General features: G+C 41.1%; 1 protein-coding gene across 4 annotated transcripts in view; it reads right to left on the reverse strand.

Moving 5' to 3' along the window:
* Window positions 2567–12567, reverse strand: part of SV2B (synaptic vesicle glycoprotein 2B) — a 202868-nt gene continuing 192867 nt past the window's right edge. For 3 of the 4 annotated variants that reach the window (XM_021099374.1, XM_021099373.1, XM_021099375.1), the window contains one exon: window positions 7196–11118. In XM_021099374.1, coding sequence (XP_020955033.1) covers window positions 10935–11118 — 184 coding nt within the window. In that variant the 3' untranslated portion in view covers window positions 7196–10934. Of the gene's footprint in view, window positions 11119–12567 lie in introns of all 4 variants that reach the window. The other variant, XM_001926765.7, reaches the window with a different exon arrangement.

Consider the following 12567-nt stretch of genomic DNA (forward strand, 5'->3'; position numbering starts at 1 on the left):
TGCAGCATGCAGAAGTTCTCAGGACAGGGATCTAACTAGCACCACAATGGTAACAAGAGTCATGGCAGTAACAGCACCAGATTCTTTACCCACTGAGCCCCCTGGAACTCCTAGATTCTATTTTCTCTTTGGCTACTTCTTTTTTCTTTATCTCTGAGCCCAGATTTCCCTCCATATTACATTTACAGATCACCTGCCAATTTTCCCTTCAGCAAAACCACCAGTGAGGAATAAGCTAAGCACATCTTGTCAAGCATCTCAGAATGAAGTGTATCTAACCTTGCATGCATTCTCTTCCTTGCCTCTCACTCAGATTCACACACAGAAGATTCTATTTCTGCATTTTGCTTTGTATGTCTTTCCTGGTAGACATTGTCCTCACTGTAGAAAGTTAGAAATTGGAGGGACTTTGCAATCATATGTCTACCTTTTCTTTTATTTTTTAAATTAAAAAAAATTTTTTATTTTTTGGGGCCAAAACTGCAGCATATGGAATTTCCTAGGCTAGGGGTCAAATCAAAGCTACAACTGCGAGCCTACACCACAGCCATAGCCACAGCAACTCAGGATCCTAGTCGCATCTGTGACCTACACCACAGTTCACAGCAATGCCGGATCCTTAACCCACTGAATGAACCTGTGCCCTCATGGATACTAGTTGGATTCGTTACTACTGAGCCAAAGGGGAACTCCAACTTTTTCTTTTAAAGATGAGGAAGTTGGGATTAAGCAACCAGTCCAATACCTCCCAACCCTTCCCTAGATGGTACAAGTTAGGAATGGAGCCAAGAATCTCTGGGCTCCCAAATCAAGCTTTACCTAGGGGATCTGACAGCTTTTGCATAGATCAGTTGCACTGAAAAGATTTGCTCCCATGCACTTAGCTAGGACAGTGACTACACGTGCTCAAACATGGCTAATGTCAGGAAACACCTCCCACATGCAGAAGAGTTCGATTTTTGAATAGACACACTATAAATATACAAACACCACTCCTGCATTCTTTTTTATAACACTTAATCTTCACAAATTCCCAAGCACTCCCAATGATGTTGCCTGTATGAAACTACCCAGCAACGATAAATAGTGAAGGACTGTTCAAATAAGCATGGGTTGAATGTCAGAAGCCTGCTGGAATGGTGTTTCCATGTGAACTTTTAATAAAAGTTTACTAAATCCAAATCTAGGTAATTGCCCCATCAATTAAGAAAACCTTCCATTTCAGGCCTGAGCATATTACAAATGATTGAAGAATCCCCTGGGCCCTGGAGAAACTGCTCTGGAATCATCTTCACATTTGGCTGCATCCTAAAGAGTAGAGAGGAAATGTCCATTGTTTTGTAAAAGCTGTCTCACTCCACTTGACAGAGATGGAATCTTGACAGAGGCTAACCACCCTGGAATACAAACTTATTTTATATCTGTAAAGTAGCTACTGCCCTCTAGTGTTATGGGAAGACACCAAAATTATACCTGGTAGAATCCAAATCCAGCCTCACAAACTTTTTTAATTAATATCTCTCGGTAGCCATAGGAGGTCCTTAGAAAACAGCACTAGAAGAGGATGCTGCATTAGGATTGACCAGGTGTGGTTCCAAAGGTTTCTATTAAACCAGCTCACATTGATACATCCATGCTTGTTAAAAGACTGAAGTGCTTCCATGCCACTTGGCAGAAAGCCACTACCTGAGTAGCTACACTGCCAGTCCAGAAGCAGGACCTTCCCCTGGGCCCCCAGTTCTTTCCACTCTCCAATAACTGAAGTGTTAATGCTTGGCAAAGCAGGGGTCTCCAAGACCCTGATCCAGAGCTCAGTGTTGGGTCAGCATTCGAATCAATTTAGTGATTAAATATTTTGAATGTGACATGATTGCTCCTTGTCCCTCAACTAGTGTGTCCACATCATTTCATCATTTATCGGCTCCTACTATGTCCTGGCCATGATGTTAACCACAATGCGTGAAGCGGGTGGCGGGGGGGGAGTTATCCATCCATTCATCATTTATTGACACTTACTATGTTCCAGCACCATGTTAATCACAATGCATGGGGCGGGGAATAAGGGGGTTTCATCCATTCATTTATCATTTATTGACACCTACTATGTCCTGGCCACCATGTAAATCACAATGCATGGGGGGAGCGGGGGCGTCCTATTAGATCACAGTTCTGTGAAATCCTCTGAACTCAAGAAGGCATCTATTTTGGTTAATATTGTCCTAGTGGCCTGGAAACTTGCAGCCAATGAATAATCTACACCCAGGCTTCTTTGGGAATAACTTAGCAGGATGACTAGACTACACTATGTACCAGGTGATAAGGGACCAGATCTTGGTTCTGCTTCTTAATAGCTCTTCAGCCTTTGGTAAGTCACTTTACATTTCTACATTTGAAGTTCCCCATCTCCAAAGGGAAGAAAACAATACTTAGATCACTAGGTTATTATAAGGATTAGAGGAGATAGTCTTTATCACAGCCCATGTCATATAGTAAGCTTTCCATACGTGTTTGCTAATATTTGGATCATTAAGTATTAAAGGTTAAAAATGTATTCACCAAATCAAATGTTTCTGCTATTTTAATACACTAAAGAACAAATAAAGCTTAGGTCATCAGAGCAATTACACTTTCTTAGGACAGTCAGATGGAAAAACACTTAAAGGGAGAAGGAAACTAGAGCATGGAAAAAATGAAAACAAAAATGACTTTGGTCATTTCACATTCACAGCACCGGTTTAATCATTCCAGCAGATGCATTCACTATGTATAGTATTATTTACAGGCTTCTCCAGATAGCTCTAGGTGGATATATGGTAAATGTTTGTCCAGCCAGCTGTCAAGTCATTGTAAACAGGGTAGAGCGACCCTTCGCCATCACCTGCAGACGTCCCCTTCATAACTTATGGCATGTGGTTCTGTGTCCTCCTCGTGACCATGGACCGAGGGCTGGTCAGTGTAACACAGGACTCTGAAACAAACTGACTTTTCATCATCTCCACTTGAAGGACCTTCCAAAGAAAGGTGGCAGCTTCTGAAGAAACAGCTCCTTCTTCCATTGGCTGTGTATCACCACATTTCATCAATAGCATAGTATTGCAAGAGCCTTATATACCTACAAAGAATTCTTTACAAGTCTTTAGACACTTCACAGGACCACAGCAGATACCCGGCATGACTGTCTTTATTAACTTTGTCCCCAGGCACCCATCCAGCAACAAATCACCAAAGAAGTTATTACTTCTCAACCTCCCATGTTTGAAATACCAGAAGTGTCCCATCCAGTCAAAGAGCAGAGAGACTGTGTTGTAGCAGTGACTGTAAAAAAATACTCAAATCTACTGGTCAAACACTCAAGGAAGACCACGAATAGTTACCTGCACCTAGATACTTTTGACCTCTCCCCAAAGGGTGCCTCTCTAGCTCTCCTCCCATCAGAGGAAATAAAACCTCTTAATCCCCAGCATAGCTTATGGGAGCCCAGAGGCTTAGTTTGGACTTTCCAAATTTAACCTACTACTTTGAATTTAAGTAAGTATAAGTCAGTATGGAATGATAGACCAACAGACTTGAAGAAGTTCTATTCCTAAGGTCTCAACCTGTTTTATGTACTATCAAGTCAAGAACTGAGAAGTAATAATAAAAGATATAGACACTTTATTTGTCTGTTAGGGTTGGGGATCTCCAGAATTCAAATGGACAAAAACCTAGGACCAAATCCCATGCAGAAAAAAATAAACTTAACCTGAAACTGGAAATGCATAAATAAGCTGTTTTCATGTTTGACCTATTCAAAGTGCATTAGAATTGACAAATCTGCATTTAACTACTTGATAAATATTTCATGCTTTTAAATTTTTAAATATCTTTTAGATTGTATCACATCAAGTAAAAATAGCCCAAATCAAAACCAACTAATTCATGGCATGTGTATTAAAGAATAAAATCATTTTCCAATCTATAGGTTTTGTGGGGTATTTTTTGTTTGTATATGTATACCTCCATCTTACTTCCCCAAAATATAATTTTTGAAAGTTGAGCTACCTTACAAAATCATCAGCCTAACTCACTGGACACACATCTGTCTATTCAGGACTACCTATAAGATGCTCTTTTCCTACCTTAACTTATTACAGCCTAGGTTCTAACATACATCTAGCAATGTACCACCTATATTCTGCTTGCAAGTCTTCAGTTTATCGGTCAGTATTTCAACTGCAAAGAGTGTAGAATGCAGGTTTCTGAAGATATCGTAACCAAAAAAATCATTAGTGCAAATACTAGAAATTAGCTATTAGCAATCCACTCTAAACATTTGTTAAAGTTGAGTTTCCTGGACTCATCAGACCAACTCCAAATTGGAAAGAAAGCTATTATCATAAGATACATTTTTTAAAAATTAGAGGTTTGTCACTTCCAAATATTTTTGAGGTTGAAAGAAATTTGCTTTGTGATTCTTTGGGAGAAACACTTTTGTAAATAAGATGTTTATCATTTGTTTATCAATTCCTTACCAATTGCTTTTCTGATCATTTTTAAACTAATCCCCTGTGAGATAGTTCCAAGTCTAATTTTCCTGGAAAGCCATTTTATTGGCTCTTTATTCATTCTCTACTGAAGTCACACACGCGGGTTTAGAGAAAATATGAATTACTGAGATTATATATTGTAGGAGAGAAGTGGACAGGACAGTTGGCTTTGAGTAGCTTGCTCTCTTGAGCGACAGTCACTGGGATTAAACAAACTTCCCTACCTAGTGAAAATACCCAGTGTGGGGAGCACTTTAACTTGGGGGGGGGTACAGCTCTTGAAAGACCTTTGCTTTCTAGAGGAATACATATTTATGGTCTCTGAAACTTGAAGACGTTTGAAGCCAGGAGGACCAGAATGAATGGACACCTAAGCAGGAAGACAAGGACTCCTCATTCCCCAGCTCATGGCTTGAACCTTCCAGAGAGTGTATTATAGTCCCACTAAGAAGATCCCCTATTCATTCTGTAATTAGCAACAATGATAGCAACTTTTATGTCTCCATTTACCTTTGTGGAGAGCTCTAGTTTATTTCATTTATCATTAATCTTTTTGGAAACCTCAGTGCTGCCACTAAAGCCATGCATATAAATCTCCCCACCATGCTTCTGCAAATTATATAAAATGTGCTTTAAGCTTGCCTCAAAATCAAAGCCTCCATGTGATTTATTTCTGCACTGTTCTTAGGGCCATGTGAGTACATGACTCAGCTAACCACAAAAGCCTAAACTTTGAATGGTGGGGGTGGGATATTCACTTAGAGGTAGGGACCTTCTCCATCACGGGACACATATAGCCATTCTGTAAATGCATGTTGAGCGAGGTCTAAGCGGAGGAATTTTTCACACTCTGCCTTTCTTTTATCTAAAGGAGAAATCTTTTCACCTTTTATAATAGAAGTTTCCATGCTGAGTTCAAGTTGACTATCAGTAGTATCTTCATATCTTTAGTAATTGATGGATTGCCCCCAGATGATTGTCTCTGAACTTTAGGAAGGCAGTGATCACTTTTCATGAGCTGCTAATTTGTGTGAGTTTCTTTTTTTTTTTTTTTTCTTTTAGTCTTTTAGTCTTTTTAGGGTCGCACCACAGAACATGGAGGTTCCCAGGCTAGGGGTCCTATCGGAGCTACAGCTGTCAGCCTACACTATAGTCACAGCAATGCCACATCCAAGCCGCATCCTGACCCACACCTCACAGCAATTCCAGATTCTCAACCCACTGAGCAGGGCCACGGATCGAACCCACTAGCCCACAGTTCCTAGTCAGATCCGTCTCCACTGCGCCACAATAGGAACTCCAGTGTGAGTTTCTTTCTGATTGAGCCAGTTTTAAATTATCAGGGCAAGAGTTCTCCAACAAATCAAACCAGCAATTTGTTGGTGCTGCTCAAAATATGATCCAAGGACTGCCACCATCCACACCACCTGGGAGCATTGTTAAAAATGCAAATTCTCAGGGGAGTTTCCATCGTGGTGCAGCAGAAATGAATCTGACTAGCAACCATGTGGTTTCCAGTTCATTCCCTGGCCTTGCTCAGTGGGTTAAGAATCCGGTGTTGCCATGAGCTGTGGTGTAGGTCACAGATGCAGCTGGGGTCTGGTGTTGCTATGGCAGTGGTATAGGCTGGCAGCTGTAGCTCTGATTAGACCCCTAGCCTGGGAACCTCCATATGCCACAGGTGCAGCCTAAAAAGCACAAAAAAAACCAAAAAAGGCAAATTCTCAGATCCTACCCTAGAAAGGGTGGAGCACAGCAGTGTGAGTGAGTTGTAACATATTTCCAAGTGCTTCTGACACATGTTAAGGTTTAAGAAGCATGGTCCACTTCTCCTTTCTCGATTTCTCCCTTAGCGTCAAGGTCCTCACTTTGGAAGAGGGGTGGCAATGTTGCCAGGTAAATGTGGCATTTCCCAGCACCCCTGCAACAAAGGGAGATCAGTGATATGCACATGGAAGCAACAAGAAGGGGCATCCAGGAGGCTGGCTGAGCTGGGAGGTGCAGCATCTTTGCCTCTTGCCCTTCCTTCTGCTTCCTGCTGAATTGTGGCTGGTGCTCCAACAGCCATCTCAGTCCATGAGGCAGCCTTGATGATGGAAAGGACACCAAAAATTGAGAAGACTACAGGCAGTAGTCTGTTCTCAATAATCAGATCACAAAGCAGCCATACGAGCTATGGTTTTCTTTCCTCCAGATGCCCTTCATATGAGAGAGAAAGAAATTTTATTTATTCTAGACATATTCTAAAACTGCTTGTTTGTATTTTCAGTTATACACCACCCAACCTAATCCTAATTAATCCCAAATTGTAAATATTGGGTGAGTGTGAGCTCAGATGCCTCCTAGAAAAGCTAAATGTGGAGGTGGAAACACCTTTCCCAGGACTGCTGGGATATTCGTGCCACAAACAAATGTCTTCCTTGAATTCCTGGTCCCCATCCCTTCTTCCATCTAAAACTTTCTTGCAAAGTCAACTGAGTAAAAACTAAGTTCTGCAGAAAATGAGCAAGTATGTCTTTTCCCTTACATGGCAAGATAAGAAATTGGCACATTCCTTGAGGAAAAGAGAAGGTGGACAGGGCAACCACATTCAGAAATCCACACTTGACTGGTAAGAAGAATTCTCCTACACACAAAAGGTGCATTTTACCAATTATGAGATCATTACATTTTGGATTTAATTTTTGTTTTTGGTTTTGTTTTGTTTTGTTTTTTTTGTTTTGTTTTGTTTTTTTTGTTTTGCCAACTTAATATCCATCTTGCCCACTTGATGTAAGAAGAACAAGTCAGGAAGCAGGAACTGGACCAGTTTTTCACCACTGTGTCCCCAGAACTGAGCACGGAGACTGGCAAGCAGTAGAGAGTCTGTAAGGATTTGACGAATACACCAATGAATGACAGACTGAATGGATGAATACATACTAATCTTTTCATGTCTGTTCTGATCTTTGCACTTATTCAAACAAAGCGATCAAATGAGCTTTCAATGAATGGTCATAGGTAAGTGTTAGTCACATTTTCCCATTCTTCAAAGACTATAGAGGTCGTGCAGTAGCATAGCAGTGACTGAGAAATTACTCCAGATTTAGAGGGAGAGCATTTCTGTAGGACTTGTAACCCACGCCTAGTACTACATGCCACCTCGGTCACATCATTTAGCCTCTCAAGGTCCTCATATGAAAAATAAGAAAGTTGAAAGAAACTTAGCATTCCTCCCAGCTGATCCAGTCAATCTAGGACTCTAGAAGAGACCTGAGCATCTGGAAATAATCTCTAGTCTCAGTTCTTAAAGGTTTGCTTACATTTATTTTTATTTATTATTATTTTTAATGAACCACTACAAGGTGCCAGAGAACCCTGGGAATGGGGTTATTTATTACATGACCTTGGTGTCATGAGCTATAAATGTCACAAACAGGCACACCCCTTTCCTATTTATTTCCAGTAAAACAAAAGATCAAAAATCAGCATCAAGAGATGACACAATACAGTTGAGACCATGAAGAGCAACCACTCCCAAACTGGGCATCACAAAAATACAGCATAAACTGCAAACAGATTTGCTCAATGAGGAAGCACCTCATCCCTTTAACTCTCCACGGATGCCATCTGGAGTTTCTCAGAGTAACAGATGAAATGAAAAAGCAGAGCGCTGCCAGGAATACGGTACATTATCCCCAATGACCTGCCACAGAGACTATTTTTAAAGACGTATCTATCTCCTCAGGAGTGATAGCATTTAAGAAGTGACCAGGTCCCAGTGCCAGACAATCCTTCATGGGGAAAGGCTGCAGAGCATGGCTGTACCTTTACAAAGGTCGAAGTGATGGATGAGATGGGCACTGCCCTTGGTTGGTCAGGTGGTTGGTGTGAGGAGCCATAAAGATAATGCAGAGTTATAGCTTGGGAATCAAATAGATTTACCCCCAAATTGTTTCAGCCACCCCAACACTCAAAAATTACTCATGTTTTAGATTTACAAGCTCTATCTTAACTAGAAATGCAGACTCCCACTGCCTGGTAAATGTTTAAGCAGTAACTGCTCATTGAACCCTATTACCCCATTGAAAAACAATGTTACATGGGAAGGGTAATCCCGGCTTACACAATTCTCGTTTATGAACCTCGACAGTGTATTCATATCACAAGAAAGTATATAACAGCTATATTACATTGGTCCTCTCACTAATGACACAGCATTGATGTTCAGTAATTCCTGTAAAACATTGAGAGAAACGCTAATACACGATGATACATTTCTATAGTTGGGGGACTAGGGATGTCAAGTCAGAGTTGGGACTTCCTTCCCTGCACTGAAAGAAAAGTGATGAATAAAGAGGTGGGGGACATGAGAAACAGAGAAAACATTTTAACCATTAAAACTGATCTCGGATTTCCCGTTGTGGCTCAGCCGGTCAAGGACCCAACACTGTCTCTGTGAGGATACAGGTTCAATCCCTGGCCTCACTCAGTGGGTTAAGAATCTGGCATTGCTGTGAGCTGTGGTGTAGGTCACAGGTGGGGCTCTGATCCAGTGTTGCTGTGGCTGAGTCATAGGCCGGCAGCTGCAACTCTGAGTCAACCCCCAGCCTGGGAACGTCCAAACGCCACAAGTGTGGCTATAAAAAGTTAAAACAAAAAGTTGATCTCGAATCCAGAATAGAAAGGTGTCTTTGAATTTACTCTTTCCTCCTATCTTCTACTCCAGAGAATAACCAAAAGAGGCCTGAAGCTATCACAGGACCTAAATGTTTCTCCAAAACTGAAAATACACTCAGTTCAGCCATCATTTTTTCTTTAAATTGTTGAGTTTCTGGGAGGCAAAGAGTGGCATGTTGCAGACTTGAGAGCATCACAAATCAATTCAAAGAACTAGTTCTTGCAGACCAGTGTCCACCTGGTCTCAGCAAGTTCCCCTCTAGTGGCAGGAGCTTACAGGTTCTCCTTCCTTCCATGCAGGACAGTTCTGCTGAGTTAAACATAATTCTTCTCTATGAAGTCAAGACTTCAGTCTATTACTGATCTTTGCCGAAGCAGTATTTTCCAGGCTTCTCACCCCACCCCCACAGCCACCCTCATTCTTGTTCCAAACTGGATCTCAGGAAAGCGTTCTCTTGGAGCACTGCAGGAAAACATATGTGACATCCACTACACTCCCTCACTCCCTTGACAGTGACATCTGCTTTGAAAACCCTGAACCAAGACACTGAGTGTAGATTTTTCATGGGACCTGACTATTCCAGCAAATACGGATCATGGTTCACTGCTAAATTTACACTTTGAAAAACTGTGGCTACATTTCCCAATTCTCCCTCAAAGCCCTCATGTTGTCCACTGCACTTTATTCTAGGCTACAACGAGGGTACCAGAGGCCACTGAACACTTCTCATGTTGCTTCTGGATGAGCAGCAACGTCAAATGCCAGGATGGAAGATGGTGAGCTTGCATCTCACCTGTGATCTGTGTAAGAGGGGAAAGTGACTCTTTCCCCCACAGGAAGAAAAGTGCCTGCATTAAATGACTTGCACAAAGTGAGTTTGCCAAGCGCATCCTCCTGACAGCAATTTAAATGGCTATGAGAAATTGGGCTTGCTCTTCATTCCATCAGCCCCAATTTCCAGGGACCTCAAACACCAAGTCCTCTCAAAATATGGCTAAAGGCTGGCAGATATTTGCAGATAGCGTTTCTGCAAATGGAACCCGAAGACAGTTATGTACAAAGTTAGTTTATAGAATACCTATCCCATTGTTTCTTGAACTAGATCAAAATAGGAATAAATATTATTCTTACTACCTAATCATCATGGAAAACTTAGGATACGTGGAGGGGGGAAAGTAGATTTCTATAGATATTGCATCAAATATTTGATTTTCTATATCAGACTATCTTTGATGCTATTGCGCCAATTTTCAAATGGAAACTATGATAAGTGATATTTTTATATGCAAAAATATATGTAGCCTGTACTTCAAGCCCAATATTCATATGATCACTCTAACTTCCCCGCCAAGTCAATTTGTTAGGTCCTTGGGATCTGAGGAACTTTATGGACGAGCTTGAGTGTTTCTCATCACTTTGAAATGCGTAAAAGTTATTGCACATCCTTACACACCCCTTGCTTAGTGTGCCCAAGGGCTATATCCTTCCTCTTGCACCTTGGGCCCGGGACACTGGAAGCCAAGCACACAGCTCTGGGATAATAAGGGAGGGAAGATCAGGACACCCCCAAATCAGTCACCTGAGTTACAAACATATGGACAGCTGAAATGGGTGCTAAACTAGGGGTCACAAAAACAACTTCTCCCCTGGGCTATCCAGGTGTCCTCTGGACAGCGATGGACAGGAAGGGTGGGGCAGGTAAGGTTGCTGGACAAGGTTCTTCCAACATTTCCTTTCCCCAGAGGTTGTCACATCAGGACCTGTTCTCGAGTCTCTGGCAGTCGAAGAGCAATCAGGCCACCCCCAACAAGAGAAGTGGCAGCCAGAAGGATGGGGACCACTTTGGTGATCCCAACAAAAGAAGCAAAGATAGTGTTTCCCAGGATGGCACCAAATTTGCATAATCCATTGAGGATGCCAAAGGCTGTTGCCCTGTAAAAGAAGAAGAAAGCAAATCATCCTGGAAGATAGAAAACAGATCTCCTTAGATGTGTGGGACTGAGTTTTTTAAGGAAATATAGTGAGGGTGTGGGAGGGAACTTTTTTCCCCTAAATATAAAAGTAACATATTCTCATTTTAGTCAAATTTGGAAATACAGAATAACAAAAAGATGCAAGAATATACAACTTCACCACTGAAAGAAGTCACTATTATTAACATTTTGGAGTATTTCCTTTCCTTCCAACTTGAAATGTTCACAGGGAGTACATGAATATTGTGACATACTGAAAAAGGATGAAGCAAAAAGTGTAAGTGTTCCCCATTAATAATACCTCGACCCTCTTGTGGCTGTTAGTTATCCCTAAATAGTATTTCTCCAAATGTAAGACTACATTTCCCAGACTCCCTTGCTTCTGAGCCTAGTCATGTGACTATGTTTAGACCAATGGGATATAAGTACAAGGGGCAGCTCCTGAGAAACTTCCTCCTCAAGAGAGGTCAAGAGTGGTCCTTTTGGAGTTCCTATCATGGCTCAGTGGAAAGGAATTTGACTAGCATCCATGAGGATGCAGATTCGATCCCTGGCCTCACTCAGTGGGTTAAGGATCCAGCCTTGTGTGAGGTGTGTAGGTTGCAGATGTGACTCAGATCCTGCATTGCTCTGGCTGTGGTGTAGGCTGGCAGCTACAGCTCTGATTTGACCCCTAGCCTGGGAACCTCCATATGCTTCGGGTACAGCCCTAAAAAGACAAAAAAAAAAAAAAAAAAAAAAAATAGAGAGAGAGAGAGTGGTCCTTTTGCTCTCTTCTTTCTCCTTTATCTTTTTTCCTTCCATCCTGCTTTCTGAAATACAGATGGTCTCCTCTTGGACTACAGCTGAGGTCATGAAAGAGGAAGAACAAGATAAAAAGAGTCTACAGTGCCTACCTTCCTATGTTTGCAGTTATTTGCAGTTTCTATCTCCCATGGCAGAACCTAATCCTAATTATTATTAGTCACACTTTGCAGTGATAACTATTATTAACCACCAATCTTTTCTTGATTCCATCCATATACAGAGACAATATTCCCAGCATTCTTTGTCCCAAAACTAAATAAAAGATCTCTATTTCATACCACAAGTTTATCAAGAATGTGGTTGTATTTTTGTATTTTAAATTCTTTTTATAATTATTCTATAACCATACCACACTATAGCTTTATCTTTTTTCACCAACCCCAATCCCATTCTTTTTGTTTCAGGATTTTCTTGGACATTTTCACACATGTATTTCTTCCAAATAAACTTTAATTCTTTCAAGTTCCCAAAGGGAGTCTCATTGAGTTTTGAATTGACTCTTTAAAAACTAAAGAATATTTGATATTTTGGTAAGATTAAATCTTCTAAGAATTCATTAAGATGTCCTTGACATATATTTGAGTCTTCTTTTATAGCTCTC

The sequence above is a fragment of the Sus scrofa genome, chromosome 7, assembly GCF_000003025.6.
Source record: "Sus scrofa isolate TJ Tabasco breed Duroc chromosome 7, Sscrofa11.1, whole genome shotgun sequence".
Classification (NCBI taxonomy): domain Eukaryota; kingdom Metazoa; phylum Chordata; class Mammalia; order Artiodactyla; family Suidae; genus Sus; species Sus scrofa.